At 37.2% G+C, this 23,615-nt stretch overlaps 1 protein-coding gene across 2 annotated transcripts in view; it reads right to left on the bottom strand.

Moving 5' to 3' along the window:
• Positions 1-23,615, bottom strand: part of LOC103126472 (lymphocyte antigen 75) — a 196,812-nt gene that overhangs the window by 88,396 nt on the left and 84,801 nt on the right. For both annotated transcript variants that reach the window (XM_060177870.1, XM_016194421.2), the window contains exons 22-29: positions 23,427-23,532; positions 22,756-22,916; positions 18,089-18,218; positions 16,297-16,523; positions 8,797-8,962; positions 6,325-6,492; positions 3,830-3,946; positions 2,012-2,206 (exon numbers count right to left, since the gene is read on the bottom strand). In XM_060177870.1, coding sequence (XP_060033853.1) covers positions 2,012-2,206; positions 3,830-3,946; positions 6,325-6,492; positions 8,797-8,962; positions 16,297-16,523; positions 18,089-18,218; positions 22,756-22,916; positions 23,427-23,532 — 1,270 coding nt within the window. The remainder of the gene's footprint in view (positions 1-2,011; positions 2,207-3,829; positions 3,947-6,324; positions 6,493-8,796; positions 8,963-16,296; positions 16,524-18,088; positions 18,219-22,755; positions 22,917-23,426; positions 23,533-23,615) is intronic.

Genomic DNA, 23,615 nt, shown 5'->3' with positions numbered 1-23,615 from the left:
GGGAGTCACTTCACAGGCGGCGAAGCAGGTCTACAGGTGTCTGTCTTTCTCTCCCCCTCTTTCTCTTCCCCTCCTCTCTCCATTTCTCTCTATCCTAACAATGATGACATCAATAACAACAATAATAACTACAACAACAATAAAAAATAAGGGCAACAAAAGGGAAAACAAATAAATTAAATAAATAAATAATTTGAGTTACAGAACTTGGTCTGATATACTTGGGATTATACATGTTTTATGTATTTGTTGAAAATGGATGGATGTGCTTCTTATTTTCATGACATAACTATTTTTTAATATTGATTGTTTTGAGAAATCATGAATATTGTCAGTGGTGCTGTTGTTTTCGCCGGGCTGGCTTCATGGGCAGGTAACAGACGACCAGGGACTCATGGTTGAGCTGTACGCAGTATTTCTTTATTCATGCAGGACGCAGCGCAATCTATACCAAGATAAGCTAAACTAAACTAAAAACTACAATCCTGTCCTTATAAATATACTAGCCCAGTAGGGTGGGAACAGGATGCGACGCAGAGAGGGTGGAGAGAAAAGTGACTGGTGAAAATCAGGGTATGACAAGGAGAGGGGGCGGAGCAGGTGAGAATTCTACCACTAAACCATCAATGCCCTGGAGGGAAGGTGGTGCTTGTTAACAGAGGTTATGTAAATAGAATGAAGTGGTTATGTAAATAGAATAGTGTTAAGCAGGGGGGATTAAACTAATGAAACAGAAGGGGTTTTTAGAAGCATACCAACAATTCCCCCTTTCTTTTTAACTAATGGCCATAGTATCAGGATTGTGGGGTGAACAGAAACCTATATCGTACAGGCGTTTTCTAAAGAACTGGCATAAGACATGGAAAACAAAATAGGCGAGCAGCAATAACCAGTGTGATGCCAAGGGGAACGTTTCTTGCCTCAAAGGGAAAGGCCTAGCAGGCGAAAGGGCATTTCTTGCCTCTGGGAGCGCTTCATGCCTCTGGGGGCATCTCTTGCCTCAAGGGCGTTTCCTGCCTCTGTGGGCATCTCTTGCCTCTTGGGGCGCTTCATGCCTCTGTGGGCATAACCTAATAAGGAGGGGGAGTTTTCTGACTCTGGGGACAGAGCCTGCAGGCGAGGGGACATGGTCTATAAAGTCTCAAGGCAATTGGCTGAAGTTAGTCTTTGAGAAACACAGCAGCGTGTACCAGTAAGTCCGACAGAGGTGTCAGTCCAAAGTAGCTGACCACAGAAGAAAATGCCAAGGGATGAAACGCTGCATGTCTGTCTTGATGGGGAATGTCGGCCACCAGAATTCTGCTTTTCTGTAGAGAGTGAGCTTTGGAGTCTGTGAATCTGTTTTTTCAGGATGTGCCAGGTCACATCATTGGTTTCTGGGGGTGTGTTGTAGTCATTCCATCTTGTGGGCGATGTCAGAGAACAGGATCCAAATGGATTTCCAGGAATTCCATTTGAGTAGGTGCTTTTTCATGTGAAGACTTGACAGCTGAAATTCTCTTACTTGTCAAACAAAACTTGTAGCAGATTAGAAGTTTACTATAATTGATAACTCCATTAGAGAAGGACATATTTATCTGATATAAAAGAGTCAGAAACTCTAGTAGATTTTAGATTAGGTGAAATTAGGACAAAAAATGAAATAAGGTAACCAGAAAGTAAAGAAGTATTAAGGCCAAAGAGCACAAACCACAAAGACCAAAACCACAATGAAACTAACTTAACCTTATTTTTCCTGATGTCTATGACTTCCCAACAAATTTGACAAACTAATCTATGTAAAAAAGTAATAAAGAATTTAATGATATATCTCAAACTGCATTTTATTATTTGAGATTAAGACCATGGTACCAAGTACCATGTTTTGCCTTCCACCAGAGTCTCTGTCACACACTTCTCATAGAACTGAACATAGAGGAGGCACTCAAGAAATATTGTATGACTCCTATTAGTATAGTTAATGGCTTTATGTTCTCTTTCCCTGTAATGGAGATTACATTAACATACTTACCCATTTCAATTTTACAAGCTAGAATACTGTGTTGATGGAAGTACAGTGTTTCTTCAATAACATTAAAAGTTTGGATATCCCAGAAACCATCAGTACTCAAACCAGCATAAAACTTTCCACTCTTTATAGATGGTCTTCCTGCTCTCCAGTGTGTATATGACAGCATAGTCTTATCAGACCACATGAGGGAATTATCTAGACAAAATACATTTTTTCTATGCTTAGAGATTAAGTCAAGATGAATTACAGTTATGAGGCTATACCTCAGATGGAATTAACTTTTTTGTGTGTTTTCACCTTCTATAAAGTTGCATGTTCATATGTATATATATATTTTTCTGGCTACAACAAAATATATGTAACTTTAATATGGAAAGTACAAATTATGAATATGAAAATTAAACTTTACTTATCATCATTCCATCATCATATAATAACTTTACATGCTTGTTATTTTTCATATTTCTTACATACATGTTTAATTGCAGCAGAAATTATCATACTATTTTACCAAAAAATGACATAAGAAGACTATTGATAGGTATTTCTTCTCTGGACCCCAACTGTGCACAACTGTGGTCAAATTAAATTTTTACAAAGGTGATAAGACAGTTTAGGGAAATAATTATTGCTCAGATTGTAGGATATCTGTATTTAAAACATGAATTTGGAACACTTCCTTTTACTATACAAAAATTTAATAGACATTAGACCTAGATATACAAGCTCCAATTATGAAATTCTAAGGAGAAAAAAGTAGGTGTAAGTCATTATGACTATGATATGTAAAAACTTCCTTAAATATTCACAACTGATAAATAAAAAATAAATTGGCCTTCATTGAAATTAAAAAGTTTTGTGCTACAAATTATGCCAATCATAACATGGATTTGTAGTAATCAATCCTGCTTTCAAATATCCTATCCTTTTGTCAAGTTGCATGTCTTACTTTTCTAATGAATTCTCCAAACCAATGCTTTAAAAGTAAAGATGTACCCTTAATAAGAGTGTAATTTTGTTCTCACTTGTCTCATAGTATGATATATGATACAAAGTAAACAGTAATTGATATGGAAATGTGGTAATTTTTTGTTAAGAGTAGACTTACTAGGAGAGTGAAGATAGGCTATCAATTTTCAACTCTATGTATGTATCTATCCTTTGTCTATTGTTTTTTCTGGCTCCAGAGTTATTGCTGGAGCTTGGTGCCTGCACTATGAATAAACTGCTCCTGGAGGTCATTCTTTCCCCTTTGTTGCCCTTGTTGTTCAATTGTTGTTGTGGTTATTATTGATGCCATTGTTGTTGGACAAGAGAGAGAGAAATGGAGAGAGGAGGGGAGACAGAGAGGGGGAGAGAAAGATAGACACCTGCAAACCTGCTTCACCACTTGCGAAGCAACCCCCCTGCAGGTGGGGAGCTGGGGGCTTGAACCGGGATCCCTAGGCCTGTCCTTGTGCTTTACACAATGTGTGCTCAACCTGCTACTGTGTTACCGCCCAACCCCTTGTCTATTGTTTTTGACTAGCGCTGGCTATTGGTAATGCTAGGGATCAAACCTGGGACCTCTTCCATAAACTTGCTACACAATGTTATCTCTTATTTCCTACCATTTTAACTCTTAATTTTAGTGGTAAAGGCATTGTGATAGATGGTACAAAGATACAAAAACTTCTTGGTATTTATATAAATTATGTCAAATACATACTTATAATTTTATACATTAATGAACATTACTTTGAAGAACTTTAGTTTTATAATTTCATAGACATACCATTTATGATGACATATGAAGATAAAATCAGATTTACAACTTACTTGCATAAGTTATACCTAACATAACCCATGAAACCATGTAGTTGAAATGTAGAAGTTGCTCAAGAACAAAGTTATTTTCTTTTTCATCTCGAATACTCAGAATATGTGCTTTGGGATCTGTTAAGTGGAAAAATAATCAGTAGTTTAAGTAATTGTTTATATTGAACACTTAATTTTGTTTGATAGATTAAAATGGTGTATTCCCCAGTTTAATATTCTCCAAAAATTTAACAACAGTGGGGGGGGGGTCGGGTGGTAGCGCAGCGGTGCAAAACTGGAGGACTGGCATAAGGATCCCACTTCAAGTCCCTGGCTCCCCACCAGCAGGGGCATCACTTAAGCGGTGAAGCAGGTCTGTAGGTGTCTCTCTCTCCCTCTCTTTGTCTTCCCCTCTTTTGTCCATTTCTCTCTGTCCTATCTGGCAACAACAACATTGATAACAACAACAATAATAACCACAACAATGATAAAAACAAGGGCAACAAAAAAGAAAAATGAATAAATAATTAAAATATTAAAAAAATTAACAACACTGGAAAGTAAGACATGTAAAATAAAACTATCTTACATTAATGGTTAGGATAAGTAGTTGAAAACATTTTGATGTTCTATTTGGTCTTTAAGAATAGTGAAAAAAGTCCAGCAAACCATAACAAAGGGACTTTTCAAAGTTAACCCAATTAACAAATAATGTGATGATAATATTAACTATTGATTGTCTTTTTGAACCCTAAGACAGCAGGAACCTCACATCTTCACTATAGAGCCCCTACTTCCCCCAGTCCTGGAACCCTTGGATAGGGCCCACTTTCCCGTATGCATCTCCCAATCCAAACCAAATAACATTGCATCTGCCGATCACAACCTAACCAAAGCAACGATTGCTACCTCAACATGCTTCACATCAGAATGTATCCAGAGACTTCACGTGTGGAATGACAACCCTTCAGCTTCATTACTCGGGTGAGACCTTTCCTTTAATAGTACACTCTAATTTCATCTCAGGTAGTTCACTTTCCAACAAAGTCCCATAACCTAGATATACACCAGTTTCTGTGAGAGAGAGCTTATGTGCACACGTATCCATAAACTACTGCAAAATATATACCTGAAAGCAGGACTACACTAGAGTTTGCAGTGAGTACCTCCCTAACACTTCCTCTCCACTATTCCAAGCTTGGGATCCATGATTGCTCAACAAATTGTTTGGCTTCATATGTTAACTCTCTTTTCAATCACCAGGTTCCAGATGCCACCAGGATGCTGGCTAGGCTTCCCTGGATTGAAGACCCCACCAATGTGTCCTGGAGCTCAGCTTCCCCAGAGTCACACCCTACTAGGGAAAGAGAGAGGCAGACTGGGGGTATGGACCGACCAGTCAACGCCCATGTTCAGCGGGGAAGCAATTACAGAAGCCAGACCTTCTACCTTCTGCAACCCTCAACGACCCTGGGTCCATGCTCCCAGAGGGATAGAGAATGGGAAAGCTACCATGGGAGGGGGTGGGTTATGGGGATTGGGTGTTGGGAATTGTGTGGAGTTGTACCCCTCCTACCTTATGCTTTTGTTCACTAATCCTTTCTTAAATAAAAAATTAAAAAAAAAAAAAAGAATAGTGAAAAAGTAAGCCAAAAATTTAAAATATTGATTCATTTTACTTTTTCCTATATAAAATTGATTCTGAGTTCTAGTAATGATATATTGCTAAAGACTTTAATAAAACATTTTAAATGGTATATAAGACAGATATTTTTGCTTAGAAATCACTCCTTACATTAGGGCTAAAACTGTTTACTCAAGAAATTAACAGATCATTAGAAAAATGTTAAGCGGATAATAACTTAGCAACCATTGGTTAAACAAAGTTAAACTATCCCCTTCCTCCCTCTTTCCTCTCCCTCTCTCCCTTTTCTTATTGAAGTAATTTTGTTTTACAAGTCTATATGCTTTAAGGGTACATTTTCATACTTCTTCCTGCTGTTTGCTACTATATCACACCCACTGGCGAAATATCAATCTCCCCCTATCAAAGTCTATTGTGGTCCCTACTTTTTAGATCATGTTCATCAATTATTTTGTCCTGCTTTATATCTTACTGCCTTTCAGCCACCAAGTTGCAAATGTTATCATGACACCATCTTGAACTTCAATTCTATCAGGACCCGGATAATGAAGAGGGGGAAAGGAAGGATGGTTGGAAGTGGTAGTGGGTGTGGGTGTGGCTTTGAAAGGGGGAGAAGACAGGACAATAGAAAAAGTGGGCAGATGTATACAAACCTAGATAGTTATAGAAATAAGAGTCAACCCATATCTGTGATCTGGGAAGAGCTACTGCAGTTTCCAATGAAGAACAGAACTCGAGTGGTGAGAAATTATACCCCTGTTATCTCATAATTTTGTAAATCAACATTAAACCACTAATAAAAATTGAAACATACCAAGAATAATTTTAAATTAGTACAGGGCTATATATAATAGCAACATAATATACTCACTCAGTTCCTGGCATTTAGAATGCACTTCATCTTGTGTTACTGCTGTATAACTATTCCTTGTTATCATGAAATTGTAGCAACTGTTCTGAAATGGTATCCATGGAGTATTTAGAACTGGAGATGGACACTGAACACTGTCAATTGGTTTGACCGCTTTTTCAGTTTTATCTAGAAAAGAAATTAATAATAAGAATTATAATGCAGCAAATGTTAAATCCTTTTCATAGCAATTAGACTTGACTTGTAGTACATATCCAGGAAACCAAGAACTAATAGCCCACTAATGCTTGCTATGTTTATATTCAAATACAGTGTGACTTCTTGACTGACTTATGGTAGAAAGGAAATTAACATAATTTTCTTTCACCTACTGTGAAGTAAGTAAAAGAATATAAAAATGAGTTGCTATTGGGTTACATGCAATTTCTGTCTTTCTATCTCACCAAACTTCAAAGAAGCTATTTCAGAGAAATTATACAAACATTCATCAAGGGCACTGAACTATCACTTTTTAAAATTCATCCTTAAGTTTCTGGTTACTAAACTTTTCCTATTTTTAAAGGAAATTAAAGTGTTTGAAAAATACTTGATGTTCTCAGTAAGTTTAGCTTTAGCAAGCAGAAGTAGTTGCAAAGAGGCAGAGGAGATGGAGGGGAGAAAGAGAGAGTGAGGGAAAGAGCAACACAACACTGAAGCTTCCTTCTTCCAGTGCCTGGGGGCTAGGCTCAAACCTGAGTCACATACATGGAAAGGCACACTACCCAAGTGCCAGGCCTGATCTTTTATTTTTTTCTCTTTTTATGAAGACTAACATTTCCAGACAGATGTAAATATGTTTTTTTTTGTTGTTGCTGGTGATGCTCTACTCAAATCAGATCACACTGATTTAATATTTAGTAGAGATTACTAGTATCTCTCCTCGCTCACAGCTATCTGTCTGAAGCAATGTCTTCTTTATACCACAAACTCACAAATGTGAGTCCCTGGCTGTTAAAAATCCACTTTCTTCAAATTGGGATAGATAATGTATACCTGAATTACTTGAATTTCTTAGTCTCTAAGAAATTGAAGTAAGGATTCAGAGATAGTCAGTTCATCTGTAGTTTTATGGCTATAATTAAAAGTTACAGAGACATCATGCTTTACTATATGCAGAAAGTATATCCAGAGAAGAATGCAGAGTCACAGAAACAAAAGGATAGGTAGGAGAAGAGAGTATGTTTGAGTTCTTGAACTCCATTTAGCTCCTAATATCCATTCCTCAGGAGGCCCAACTCCATTTTTGAGGATTTAAATTTCTATTTTGGCTTAAGCTAGCATGAACTAGATGCTACTATTTAGAGCCAAAAGAATTTTAACAATGGCTCATAAAAGAAACTGTGGTTACAGATGAAAATGATTATAAAAGAATTTTCAGGGACAGGCTCATCTGGTAAAGTGCATACTTTACCATGCTTGAGGATCTGGATTCATGCCACTGGGCCTCACCTGTAGAAGGGTAGCTTTATGAATAGTGCTGCTGGTCTTCTCTGTCTCTCTCCCCCTCCTTTCTCTTTCTCTCTTTCTCCTCCCTTCTCTCAAAAGCATATGGAATGAAAATTTAGGCCTGCAGATGATTTAGAGGTACTGTGGATATTTGAGGTGCTCGGCTCATTATTTGGCATTGTAGTCTGTGTGTACCTGTGGACTCAGAAAATTATACATGCAGGACTTCACTGCTTCCAGGACACTTTTTCAGTTAACTGTGTAAGAGAGAGGCAGCAGCAACAGAGCTTTACCTGATTCTATGACACTTCCCATGTGATGTTAGAGCTCAAACCTGGGTCAAATGTGTGACAAGGTATGTGGCCTACCCAGTGAACTATCTCTCTGTTCCTAGGTTATAAAATAATCATATAAATAAAAACTATGCAAATAAAGCTAACAGGGACTTCAAATATCAATTATTATTGTCAACTGATAAAAATAAAGATAAAAAGTAAAAAATTAATGAGAAACTACTATATAACTCTGAACCCAAAATTTCACAAGAAAATTGTTGTTAAAAGAATATGGTTATATAATTTGTGTATTATTTAAAAACTGAATCTTACAACCGCCCCAAAGTTCTACTATTTATAAAAGTGCTAATAATTTTTTTCACTTAAAAATTTTTTTATATTTAATTTTCCCTTTTGTTGCCCTTATTATTTTTTATTGTTATTGTAGTTATTATTGTCATCATTATTAGATAGAACAAAGAGAAATGGAGAGAGAAAGGGAAGACAGAGAGGGGGAGAGAAAGATAAACACCTGCAGACCTGCTTCACTGCCTGTGAAGCAACTCCCCCAAGGTGGGGAGCCAGGGGCTTGAACCGGCTGCCTTACGCTGGTCCGTGCACTTCATGCCACATGCACGTGACCTGTTACACTACTGCCCAACTCCTGAAAGTGCTAATAACTTAAGAATTAAAATATTTGAAATTAGCATACTTCCTGGATAGTAGCAAATAGCACCCGTTTGATTTTCATTGCAATCAGACGTTTTCCAGAATCCATCAGTGTCTAATATTACACAGTCTTCGAGTTGCTCATTATTTTCTGCCCAGCGACTAAATTGAAGACGTTTCCCATCTGACCAGCCAAAGTTGAGTTCATCCTATAAGGAGTAGAAATATATTTCACGTTACAAAGTTTTGCATTATACCTTTTGCATTATTTTGACCTTTACTGTCAGTCTGAGGGATTTATTTTATTTTATAACTGATAAACACATGCATAGAACTTACTATGTACCAGACATTGTTCTAAGTGCTTTATAAATATTAACCTATACAATCCTCATAACAAACACTTGAGATAAGTACTATTATTATACCCATCTTACTGAAGTGGAGACTAGAGGACCTGGTGTGGTCAAAGTTACAAAGAATATAAAGTACATTCTGTGGTCACGAGTAGGAACGTTCCAAGCTCCACCAATTTCTGGACCCATCTTCCTCAGGTGTAGCATAGAGTATGTTGTCCATCCTTCCTTTGGAAGATGGAACATTCTCTACCATTATTGATCCAAGTTGAGGGCAAGGTCCTATGGGGGCCCATAAAAGGGTCTATTGCATTGTTCCTTGTCGGGCATCCCCACTGCTCCAAGATGCATTGCTGATAGTATGGTCTATTTATATAATCATTGTTTTTGCCTGAGACCCGCCCTGCCTGCAGGGTAATGGTTAATCCCACTACTTAGAATCTTTGCAACAGCTGTTATGGAAGCTTTCTACCTTCACACTCTTTTCTCCACCCCCTCTCCTAGACATTTCCTTTTCCCACTTGCCCCTTCTGGTTAAAGATATATATAAAGGCATTGTCTCTCATAAATAAAGGCATTGCATTGCATTCCCGCTCCGCCACGAGTTCCTTGTCTCTCTCTCAGGTGAAGCTAGCCCAGCAGTTCCTGATAGAAATGACTGGTAACAATGAAGGGATTTATTTGAGGTCTAGGCCCATCATGTATGTTTGGGAATCTCAATACTCCCCGACTAGGGCCCCAGCTGATGGGGTGGTCTGATAGTGACTGAAGAGTCATTGTTAAAAGTATGCCAATCTCTTGCCCTTATTCAGCTTTTGCAGTCCTTGCTTTGACAAGGTTATCTTTGGAGTGAGTGAGGTAAGTGTAATAGGAAGTAGGTGAGGAAGGTATCTAAGTCTAAGTAGACACTATTTCATTATGAACTTTATATTGACTCACTACAGGCTATTGTGTATTTTTACTACTTATGACCAAAGAATGTGAGCTTAGATCTACAGGGATGCAGAGGTCACACAGGATCCTAAACTGATTATGGGCCCCAGATCACATCAAATCGATGGGGTCAACAATATTTATACCCCTTTCCCATATTAGGGAGCTACTCTCTTCCCTGATCCAGCTTTCTGGTCCTTTTTCTAACCATGACATTATATCCCCAGACAATAACTTGGATCCACCTGCATATCAGATATCAGGCTCAGGCAAAACAAACAAACAAAAAGCTAGTATAGTCACAGGCCCTTTGGAATATAACTAAAATATGCCCACTAGCTATCTACAAAATAGAGGACCCCCCAACACTTCATCTGCACTATTCCATTCTTTAGGTCCATGAGTGGTCAACAATTTGTTTGGCTTTGTATGTTAACTCCTTTTTCTTTTTTTTTTATTATTTATTTATTTTCCCTTTTGTTGTCCTTGTCTTTTTATTGTTGTTGTAGTTATTATTGTTGTTGTTATTGATGCCGTCGTTGTTAGATAGGACAGACAGAAATGGAGAGAGGAGTGGAAGACAGAGAGGGGGAGAGAAAGATAGACACCTGCAGACCTGCTTCACCAGGTGGGGAGCCGGGGGCTGGAACCAGGATCCTTAGGCCAGTCCTTGCGCTTTGTGTCACGTGCGCTTAACCTGCTGTGCTACGGCCCGACTCCCGTTAACTCTCTTTTCAACCACCAGGTTCCAGATGCTAGCATGATGCCAACCAGACTTCCCTGGACAGCCTACCCCCCCCCCCCCAATATGTTCTGAAGCCCCGCTTCCCCAGAACCCTGCCTCACTAGGGAAAGAGAGAGGAGGCTGGGAGTATGGATCAACCTGTCAATGCCCATGTTCAGCGAGGAAGCAATTACAGAAGTCAGACCTTCAACCTTCTGCATCCCACAAGGACCTTGGGTCCATACTCCCAGAGCATTAACGAATAGGAAAGCTATGAGGGGAGGGGATAAAATACAGAGTTCTGGTGGTGGGAATTGTGTAAAGTTGTACCCCTCTTATCCTATGGTTTAGTCAATGTTTCCTTTTTATAAATAAAAAATTTAAAAAAGAATATAAAGTACAGTGTTAAGATTTTTTTTTTTTTTGTCTCCAGGTTATTGCTGGGGCTCAGTGCCAGCACTACAAATCCACTGCACTTGGAGGCTATTTTTTTCCATCTTATTGGATAGGACAGAGATAAACTGAGATGTGAGGTGAAGGTAGAAGGGGAGAGAAAGATACAAATTTATGGACCTGCTTCACAGCTTGTAAAGAGACTCCCCCCACCCCATAGGTGGGCATTGTTGAGATTCTAATGCAACTCATCAGACACTAGAGTCTGTGTCCTGAAGCATTATGTTATGCTGCTTCACACAATCTCAACCACTGGGTGTTGGAAATTAGAAAACCACCAATTAAGTTGGAAATAATAGGGGAAAGAAAATGGCTATTGGAATTTAGCATACCTCATTTTGATTTTTACTTCAAGTCACTTAGTTTTTGTGAGTTTCCTTTGCCAAGTTTCTTATCTACTAAACAAATATGACCTGAAAACTCCTGGGACCAGAACTATTGAGATAAGATGTGCAAAACGTATCAGTGGTATTTGATACAGAGTTGCATAAATCTTTGTTCCCGTCTCCTTAAACCCACAGGACTTGTGATAATTACACTATTTTTTTTTCATACATGGCCTTGAGAAACATACTCATTCACTATTCTGCTATGCACTAGAAATCTGTGAACATCCATTTTTATATCCTAATAAGGGCCTGACCACACATTTATCTTGAGAGAGGCTTTACAGTAAGTATGGAAGTCTAGAAAATAAGAAGCAGGTTTGAGCTTCTCAGTCGTGCTGCTGGATTACCAGGTTTTATAAGATCAGATAAACTTTCTTGAGGTCCATGGCCATTTTGAATTTTTTTTTTTTAAATAATATTGAGTAAAGGCACACATAGTCTCTTCAGTGAACAATAAATTCAGAACATGGTCAAATCTCAGTACCAACTGCTTCATTCCTATTTACTACCAGAATCACTATTGTAACTTTGTAGCCAGTTAATTCCTAGCCATTATAGTTTAATGTGGTCCTTTGGTAATGTGAGCTGCCTGCATTTTCTGTGTACTTCTTTGAATTCCTTCCTCTGCTTCTTTCCTAACATACTTCTTTGGGAACATTCAATTCTCACAGATAACTTGCTTCTTCCCTCTATCTCAATTTGCCTACACTAAATATTGAATTTCTTAAGACTTTTTATTATTATCTTTAAACTAAATACTTTATCTTACCCGACATAAGTTGAAACCTGTCTTTTTCAAAAGAATATTCTCCTTTTAACATCCACAAGGAAAGCAGTTTATTCTTTGATTCTGAGATAAGACAAGGTTATGAAAAATGGCACAGTAGGTATTTTTGTTTACTACAATCATTTCCTTTAAGGATTATCAGTGCAAATTCTCCTTGCCTGAGAGTTAGGCCCATTGTCCCATATCATGCTCTGTGTTACTGATCTTATCATTCATTGACTTAGGAAATATGTGTTCATGTGGGTAATTCATCCAGTTCCCAAGCCTTCTTAACTTTTTGTACTTTCATTTTTTAAATTTATATAATTTTTATTTAATAAATGGAAATATTGACAAGACCATAGGATAAGAGGGGTACAATTTTATTTCTATGCTCTTTAGTGGCCCACGGTTACTGCTACACAATGGGCTTTATATAACCCAGAAGTTCAGTACCTCAGCTATTATATACATGCCTTTCGTTCAGACTAACATCACTTCCTTTATGAATTCTAGCAAAAAAAAAAAAAAACAACCCTGGTCTCTTATACTTCCTCTCCTTGGTATAATTTTTCTTAAGTGAAAATCTGACTTTGTTATTACTATGTTAAAAATCCTCTAATTTTCTCCCATTACTTGATTTCAAAATAACTATATTTATTTATATCATGTTCTAAATACTTAAAACAATTTATAAATAAGCTCAACAAACAGCTACATAGAAGATTTTAAAACAGTGTAGGCTGGGTAGATAACTTAGTGGCTATGAAAAAAGTCTTTTAGGCCTTGAGGCTTTGAGACTCCAAATTTAATCCCCATCTCTATTTTAAGACAGAGTTGAGCAGTGCTCTAGTGAAAAAAAATAAACTAAGGAGTGAAAGGAAAAAAAGAAACATAGGTGCAGCTTGAAAATAGGAGTAATAAGTGGGAGAAATGTTACCTAGTGGTATGACCCCAATTATCATAAACATAAATATGTATATAGAGAAAAATACCTTGAAGGATATATTTCAAAACGTTAGGGGCTGGGTGGTGGCAAATCTGTTAGAGTACACGTTACAATGTGCAAGGACCCATGTTCAAGCCCCCAGGCCCCACCTGCAGAGGGAAAGCTTTGCAAGTAGTGAAACAGTGTTGCAGGTGTCTGTTTTGCTCCCTGTCACCCCTTTTCCTCTTGATTTCTGGCTGTCTCTATCCAATAAATAATTAAAGATAATTAAAAAATTAGAATACATCTTTACTTACCATAACTATAGGTGATTTTTTTGTTTTCTTCCTTTTAAGCTCTGCATATTAAAATGTTTATTTATTTTAAAAGCAAGCAAGACAGAGAAAGAGACCAAAGCACTGCTCCAGTATATACATTCTCAGGGTTTAAATCTCAACTGAACCACTACCCTCCTACACAATGTTCTTTTTCTTTTATTTATTTATTTATTTTTTCTTTTGCCTCCCAGGGTTATTGTTGGGACTCAGTACCAGTATCCACTGCTCCTATGGCCAATTTTTTGACTTTTTTTTTTTTGGCTAGGATAAAGAGAAATTGAGATGGGAAGGGGAGACAGAGAGGGAGAGAGACAGATATACACCTGCATACTTGCTTCACTGCTTGTGAAGTGACCCTCACCTGCAGGTGGGGAGCAGAGGACTTGGATCAGGATCCTTGCATGGGTCCTTGCGCTTCACACTCTGTGCACTTAACCCAGTAAACCACCGCCAGGCCCCCACAATCTTCATCTTAATGTACTACAATTTTAAAAACTTTCCACAGTGACAATGGTGCTTCCTTTTAGAAAGTTTGAGGTTAATTATTATCTTATGTAATATATTTTTTCCTATGGGGCAGGGGTAGGTAGCATAACAGTTATGCAAAGAGAGTCTCATACCTGAGTTCCAAAGTTACAGTCCCCTGCACCACCATAAGCCAGATGGATGCAGAGGTCAAATAGGCTCCTAAACTGAATATGGGCCCCAGATCACATCAGATCGATGGGGTTTACTGTCAACAATATTTATACCCCTTTCCCATATTTGGGAGCTACTTTCTTTCCTGATCCAGCTTTCTGGTCCTTCTGCCAGCCATGACATCATCTCCCCAGACAATAACTTGGATCCACCTGCATATCAGATTTCAGGCTCAGGCAACAAAACAAAACAAAACAAAACAAAACAAAACAAAACAAAACAAAAACATTAGCATAGCCACAGGCCCTTTGGAATATAAATAAAATATGCCTACTAGCTATCTACAAAATGGAGGGCCCCCTAACTCTTCATCTGCACTATTCCCAGCCTTTAGGGTCCATGATTGGTCAACAATTTGTTTGGCTTTGTATGTTAACTCTCTTTTCAACCACCAGGTTCCAAATGCCATCAGGATGCTGGCCAGGCTTCCCTGGACAGACAACCCCACCAATGTGTCCTGGAGCTCCACTTCCCCAGAGCCCTTCCCCACTAGGGAAAGAGAGAGACAGGCTGGGAGTATGGATCGATCTGTTAATGCCCATGTTCAGTGGGGAAGCAATTACAGAAGCCAGACCTTCCACCTTCTGCATCCCACAATGACCTTGGGTCTATACTCCAAGAGGGTTAAAGAATAGGAAAGCTATCAGGGGAGGGGATGGGATATGGAATTCTGGTGGTGGGAATTGTGTGAAGTTGTACCCCTCTTATCCTATGGTTTTATCAATGTTTCCTTTTTATAAGTAAAAAATTTAAAAAAAGAATACAAGTCTAGATGACATTTAAGTAAGTAGGGTTTCAATAAGTTATGCACTGTACAAATTCAGGGGTCAGAGCTAACATCACAATTGTTGTAAATGGTACCCCCTATGTACTGTGTAATGTATGGAACCTTACACAACAGTCCTATAGGTTGTCTTTTTTTTTTTTTTTAAAGAATTTATTTTTTATTCATGAGATAGGAGGAGAGAAAGAACTCTGGTACATGTGCTGCCAGGGATCGAACTTAAGACCTCATGGTTGAGAATCCAATGCTTTATCCACTGCACCACCTCCTGGACCAGGTTGTCTTTCAATACATCTCAAGTATTGAAATATCAGATTTTAATATAAATGGATTAGATAGGTTCTATAATGCTAGCAAAAATGTTATGGGTTTTTAAATAAATTCTTCTCCACTTAATTGTAGTTTCAGTAGTGTAAATATTCTACTTTGTGGTATATGCATATGGTTTGGTTGTGAGAGTAGTTTTTTGGAAACAGAGCCATGGCTACTAGCAAACTATGTTCCCCTAAAACAACTATATAAAGAACAGTAAACCACAGAAAAACCTTACCAGATAAACAGCAAGTTGACCTAGAAAACAAGCCACTCACTATAAGGAGGTGAGTGCATAGATAACAGTCAGTAGAAACTACACTATCATTTGACACCGTAGATAAAAATAACTGGACTTTGAAATGAAATCAGAAGTACCTAAAGGATTTACTGGGGATTGGAAATTGATATAGGTGAAACACTATTCTAATCCTTTTTCAAAATGGTTTAGTCTCACTCTGATGACTCTGAAAAGCATAAAAGGGATTCAGTTCTGTCTACCGTGCTTCAATATGCATGTCCAACCCTATATGATTGCTAATTCTTCCTTTCTGTTTTCATTGGTTTAAGAGACATGGCAGTTCTTGATTTTAGCTCAGTCTTTAATTAGAATAAATAGAAAGAAATTGCCATCCTCATATGATCATAAGAACTTTCCCTTGATTTACACTATAAAACACCAGATCTTTCAACAGGAAAAAAAAAAAAAAAGACTGTCACTAGACATTACATACTCCATGAAATTCAGGGAGTTATATTTTATGATCTACAGTTTCTTTCCTTCTGAAATAAGAGATGCCATACACAATAAAACATGTCAAATTCTATCACCAAATTCTGGAATTAAGACTGAAAACTTACATCTTGACTGGAGAGTCCAATCCATAAAGAAGAGTTATAAAGAACTGTCTGGACAGTTAGGAATGCCTGCTGGTAAGGGTCTGTGATGCTTACAAGCTGCATGTTATGTTTCTGACACTCTTTTAGAGCTTCAAACCAAGTCACTGTCTTCAGGAATATTTTGTACAGATTATTTAGATACTTTACAGTTTCTGAAGTATTCTGCAAGATCCACTGGCTTTCAATCTCTGTGTACAAAAGAAATCACAAAAACCACACACTGTGTAAGTTATAGCTCTTTTTTTTCAAACTTTCCCCCATATAATATTACCATCTATTTACTTGCTTTTTAGATTTTGAATGGAAGCACTAGTTACATTTTGCTGTATACCTTAGGTAGAATGCATGATCCACAGTATTTGTTTTATAACATTAAAACATAATTCTGTTTCAGTTTATTTGATGTAAGAAGGTAATAATCTGTAAATAAATATAGCTTGCAAGATTACCATTGTAGGTTGGTTTCAAATATCTCCTTTGTTTGAACTACTTCAACAATAGGCATTATATGTTTCCTAACAATGTCGCCATCTGGGAGAGCGCCCCTGAAAAAATGTACAAAACCTCCTAGCAGAAGTAACTACATTTGAATTATTGCTTTGTAGTACTTCTTTAAATAAGATGGTTATTTAAAAGCGTGAGACAAATGAGAAAAGGTTAGTTAAGCAAACAAATATCCTCATAAATGGAAAATACACTCAAGGTTCTCATTATTTGACAAAGTTTTACAAAATAATTTGTTTAGCCCATGTCCAGCAGAGAAGCAATTACAGAAGCCAGCCCTCCCACTATCTGCACCCTATAATGATCCTGGTCCATGTTGCCAGAGGGATAAAGAATAGGTAAGCTTCCAATGGAGGGGATAGGATGTGGAACTCTGGTGGTGGGAATTGTGTGGAATTATACCACTCTTGTCCTATGGTCTTGTTGATTATTATTAAGTAAATACAAATTAATAATAATTTGTTAAATACTCATTGTAGTCAATGAAAAACAATTTAATATTTTTCTTAAAATAACTTGGAAATATTGATGGTTAGTTATTTACACACTTTTACTTGGCTTATGGTTATATGTTTTTATGTGTCACAGTTATCCATTTACAATAGTATATAATATACACAACAGATAAAAACAGGTTTATAACAGTATGACACTATAATACAATGTATAATAAAATAGCATGATAATATGATAAGACACAGCTATATATTAGTAATGTGTGTTCTCTATCATATGGGCCACCACTTGACCCCAGAAAGGGATATCTCCCTGGTTAGGGAATCAAACCAGGCAGGGATATTCAGCCCTGTACTTATGAGGATGGGACTATATATTTATAATGTGTCACATCTAATTTTTAGCGCTAAATTTAATGGTGTTTACTTACACAGGAATCAGTTTAAAATTTACACATTTTATCCTTCTTTCCCTATGAGATAAGGTCAAATCTAAAAAACTGAGAGTAGAATAGAAGACAAGTTTCAATTATAACTTACTATCACTAGATACATCCTATTAATAGATGCCATCTAACATTTAATTTTGACTTTTAATTATGATAATTATACTTAAGTAAATTACATACTGTTTGAGGTAATCTTGCTAAACCAGTATGGATTTAGTCAAACTGAAAATTTAAGAAAGCTATATGATAATACAATAATAAAATTTATGTACAAGTTTTTTGTGGTAAAGTAATAGATATAGCTAAAAGAATAAAGTGCATAGTTGTCTACATAATAATTCATACCTGAATATTTCTGACAGAGAAACACAGTGTGGTGTTCATTGCAGGCAGTAAAATTCCACGTTCCAATAAAAGGTGAGTTTTGGAGGTTGACCATAAGAGCACAGTTGTAGTGAGACTCTTCCTCAAGTATCTAAACAAAAAAGGCAAAAAATGTAGGAGTGATTTGAAGCCAATAACTTTGGCTATCTTAGCAAGAAAACTTTATATTCTAGATTGAATTTCTCCTGTAAAAAATTCAATGGTTGAGTTAAATTTAAAGTTATTAGGAAAATTCTGATAAACTTTCAAAGCAAGGGAAAAGTGCAGTTAATTTTAGGCATTACAAAAGTAAACCATACAGTATGGATACATATATCTTTAAAAAGTTAAAAAAGAAAAGAAATAGCTAGGATTGGGTGGTGGCTCACATGATTAAGCACACACTAATTACCATACAGATTCAAGCATCTGGTCTTTGCCTGGAAGGGTAAGTTTCACAAGCAGTAGAAAAATGATGCAGTGATGCAGTTCTCTTGTTCTCTCTTTCTTTTTAATCTCTCTCTCTCTCTCTCTCTCTACCTTTCCTCTCTCCTTCTCCTTCTGTCTCTGTCTTTTCCTCTTTATCTCCTTCTCATCTTCTGGTAAAAAAATGGTAGCCAGGAACAATGGCATCATGCAGACACTGAGCCCCAGCAATAACTCTGATAGCAAAAAAAGAAAAGAAAAAAAGAAAGGAAGGAAGGAAGAAATATAAATGAAACAATATCATTTAAAATACCAAATTAACAAGAAGCTTAAAAAGATATTTATTTGTGGCCTGGGAGGTGCTGCAGTGGATAAGGCGTTGGTCTCTCAAGCACGAGGTCTTGAGTTCAATCCCTGGCAGCACATGTACCAGCGTGATGTCTGGTTCTTTCTCTGTCTCCTAACCCTCTCATTAATAAATAAATAAAATATTAAAAAAGATACTTATTTGAGGCAATATAGCAAAAAAGCTAAGCACAATGACTCCTCAGAGTTTCAGACATGAATTTAAATGTCAACTGTGCATACGTAGACTGTGTGATCACTGGCAAGTTACATGATTCTGTGTCTATCTCTACATTTCTAGGATAAAGAGGAATAATAAACTTATTTCACATATATTGTCCACAGTAAGTAAAAAAATATATATTAACAAAACACCTTATACATATTGTTCAATAAATGTTAGACATTATTACTATGCTAATTGGCTAAAAAAAGCAATCTAAATATCTTTCTGACAGAAATAGATACTAAGGGGTTGGGCAATAGAGAACCTGGTTGAGCGCACATTGCCGTAAGCAAAGACCTGGGCATAAGCCCCCACTCTCCATCTATACTTTCTCCTTTCTATTTTCTCCTTCCCTCTCAATTACTTTCTACCCTATTAGATAAGATTGACAGGAAAGAGGGGGAAAATGGTAGCCAGGAGAAGTGGGTTTGTAGTGCTGGCTCTGAGCCTCAGTGATAACCCTGTTGGCAATAAATAATAAATAATAAAAAAAGAAATGCGAACTCAAACCTTTCAGAAAAGTAATTTGATAAGCAAAACTTGTTTAACTACTTAAATTATTTTGTCTGATTTTATCTGGTTTCCACAGCCTATCTTAAAAAATATCAGTCTAAAATGTAAGCAGAGATTATGTGCAAAGATGGTTTATTGGAACATGAGTTATGATTTTGTAAAACTGGAAATAAGCACCCCATCAGCTGGGGACCTAGTCGGGGAGTCCTGAGATTCCCAAACAGACATGATGGGCCTACACCTCGAATAAATCTCTTTCTCCATTGTTATCGGTCATCTCTATCAGGAACAATACAATAGACCCCTTTGAGGGCCCCCATAGGACTTTGCCCTCAATGTGGATCAATAATGGTAGAGAATGTTCCATCCTCTGAAGGGAGGCTGAACAACATACTCCATGCTCCACCTGAGGAAGATGGGTTCTGAAATTGTGGCAGCCTGGAATGTTCCTACTCATGACCACAGAATATGAGCTCAGATCTACAGGGATGCAGAGGTCACATAGACTCCTAAGCAGAATATGGGCTGCAGATCAGATCAAATCAATACGGTTTACAATGAACAACATTTATACACCTTTCCTATATTTGGGAGCTACTCTCTTCCCTGATCCAGCTTTCTAGCCCCTTTTCCAGCCATGACATCATCTCCACAGATAACAATTTGGGTCCACCTGCATATCAGATGTCAGACTCAGAAAAAACAAAACAAAACAAAAAAACTCAAAAAAACTAGGACAGTCATGGGCACGTTGGAATATAACTAAAATAGGCCTACTAACTATCTCCAAAACAGAGATCCCCAAATCTTCATCTGTACTATTCCAGCCTTTAGGTTCATGGTTAGTCAACAATTTGTTGGCTTTATATGTGAACTCTCTTTTCAGCCACCAGGTTCTATATGCTACCATGATGCGAACTGGACTTCCCTGGGCAGACTACTCCACCAATGTGTCCTGGAGCCCCAGAGCACTGCCCCACTAGGGAAAGAGAGAGGCAGGCTGGGAGTATGGATCAACCTGCCAATGCCCATGTTCAGTGGAGAAGCAATTACAGAAGCCAGACCTTCCACCTTCTGCACCCCATAATGACCTTGGGTCCATACTCCCAGAGGGTTAAAGAATAGGGAAGCTATCGGGGAGGGGATGGGATATGGAATTCTGGTGGTGGGAATTGTGTGGAGTTGTACTTCTCTTATCCTATGGATTTTGTCAGTGTTTCCTTTTTATAAATAAAAATTAAAATAAAAAACTAGAAATAACCTTAAAACCCACCACTGATTAGGTAAATGATGACGTACTTTTCAATAAATATTGTGCAATTCTTAAAAATGCTTACCAAGCATATTTTAATGGCATAAGAAACTACTTGAGATATAATGCCAAGTTAAAAAAAAAAGAAACGAGATATCTTTCTATATTATTCTAATAATTTACTTTGTACATAATTGCACGTGATCTGGAGTCCTTTTTTTTGCCATCAATTTCAACACTGAGCAAAATAATATTGCATCAGGAATATAAGTTAATTTCTGTATAGCACTTACTTTGTGAATTGACTTTAATTTCTTAAATTTTGCCCCTTGTGCAAAAGGTGGTTTGTATTTAGCAAACTGGGAAGACAGAAGCAGAGAGCAGCAATATGATGGAATAGGATGGTTACCTTAATATGCCTTCTTCTGATTTAGCTTTAAGAAAAGTGGGCTCATTAGTCATTATTTTTTGTAAAGTTCCTTAGGAGATGGGGACACAGTCACAAATTTCAAAATACTAAGTAAATCATTTATACTTGCTTTATTTCCCAAATATAAACTTACTACTTGACAGTGAAGGTGTGGGAACCAAGTCAAACCAATAGTCTCAGATTGGGTCTCCAGACTGCTCTGCTGTGGCATGTAGACTTGGAGGCTGAATAGAATATCTGGCCTTTACTCTCCTCTAAGAAAGGGACCAGAAAAATGTAGTTTGGAAGTCTCACTCAACTAAGTTTACCTGTAAACAAGTCTTCTCTATCAGAGAATCTCATTTAGTCATTTAAAAATCCCCTATCATCTCTCCCTGAAACCTCAGATCCTCTAAGGATTTATATTCCATCTTTTCAGTAGATGGAGACTTCATCATCACTGAAGCTTCCCATGCACACACTACTGCATTTTTTTTAATTTTTAGTTTTTTTTTTAAATTTTATTTATTTATTCCCTTTTGTTGCCCTTGTTGTTTTATTGTTGTAGTTATTATTGATGTCGTTGTTGTTGGATAGGACAGAGAGAAATGGAGAGAGGAGGGGAAGACAGAGAGGGGGAGAGAAAGACAGACACCTGCAGACCTGCTTCACCGCCTGTGAAGGGACCTGCCTGCAGGTGGGGAGCCGGGGGCTCGAACCGGGATCCTGACGCCGGTCCTTGAGCTTAGTGCCACCTGTGCTTAACCCGCTGTGCTACAGCCCGACTCCCTCCATTTGTTTTTAATTACTACCTGTCTAATGTATCTATTGTTCATCTGGCTCAAGAAGAAACATATCATGGTCATGAAACAAGCATTATAGAATCTGAAAAGCTATGGCATTTACCTGGAGGCTGGGGAAACTACTGTTATCCTTCTTATGACAGTTTTATTGGGAAGTAATTCACGTGTTGATATCATTCACTCACATAAAGCATAAATTCCATGGTTTTATTTTATTGAGAATTTTTTTTAGATAGAGAGGCAGTGGCAGAAAAAGATAGCAAAGAAGACCATAGCAATGAAACTTCCTTCAATGTAGTAGGGGTTGGGTTTGAACCTAGGTCATGCATATGGCACACAATCCTAGTGAGATATGTCACACAGCACACAATCCTAGTGAGATATGTCACTGGCTTCAGTGTTTTTAGTTTATTCAAGGAGCAGTACAACCATCACATACAATCAATTTTAGGACATTTTCACTATCTCAAAACAGAAAACCCATATACTTTATCTAGTACTCCCTATCTTTCCATTTTCCTTAGCACTAAACTTCATTCAATCTTTACATATTGCTTATTCTGGATGTTTCCTACACATAGACTCATAAAACTGGCCCTTATACTTAATCCAACAATTTATGGAAAACTCTGGACTTTTCATAGCAGTGTATATTATAGACTTATAAAAACTTACATTTGTTGGTATTCTCAGTCCATGACCAACCAGTAATGGATGAAAATTACTGTATGTCAGTTCTCTATTATCTGTCCATTTGCTTATCCTATCATAGGCAGTCCATCGCAAACCAATCCATAAAGTAGCTTCCATACCAGGTAGCAAGGATGTAATAAAATCTGCCAGAAAAACATTTCTTCCAATTGAATTAACATTGCATTATTAGATTAAATGAGATTTAGGTGTGTATTATTGTAAATAAATATGTATTCATACTACACCAACTTAACCACTAAAAGTCTAGTTCCATCATTCATCAGACAATTGTCCCCTTTGTCTTATTTTTCCACTATCTCCCATGCCCCCCTCCATCCTGTCTGGTAACTATTAACCAGTCTTATAGAACAAAAGTTTATTTTTATTTTATTTAGTCCATCTTTTTTGTTGTTGTTGTTTTCTCAATACTATATATTAGTGAAAACTGATTTTAAAATGTGACTTATTCAAATTAAAGATATAATAAGAATGCCAATGAATAATTTTTGTTTAACTACCAACATAATCTTTTATCTATTCTGCAAAAAAAAGTTTAACAATGTTATTTTGATATGTTAATTCTTGACAGATTCCCAAACCTAACTTGGCTCACAGATCAGAATAGAACATATTTCCAAAAACAATTTTGCTACCTTGTTCTCTTTGGCTCAACACTGAAGGAAGAGTGCCACCATAGGTGTGACAAGTATCATTTGCTTGAGAAAATGAGACAGATTTAGGTTTGATCTTTAGAAAACACTGCAAACAAAGAATAAACATGAGGCATAAGATTCCAACAAGACAAAGGTTACGTATCTTAGAGGACTGCTACTTTTCAATCT

This window comes from Erinaceus europaeus, chromosome 18, assembly GCF_950295315.1.
Source record: "Erinaceus europaeus chromosome 18, mEriEur2.1, whole genome shotgun sequence".
In the NCBI taxonomy this organism is placed as follows: Eukaryota; Metazoa; Chordata; class Mammalia; order Eulipotyphla; family Erinaceidae; genus Erinaceus; species Erinaceus europaeus.
Note: the sequence above shows the minus strand (reverse complement) of the source record. Positions and strands in the feature narration are given on the sequence as shown.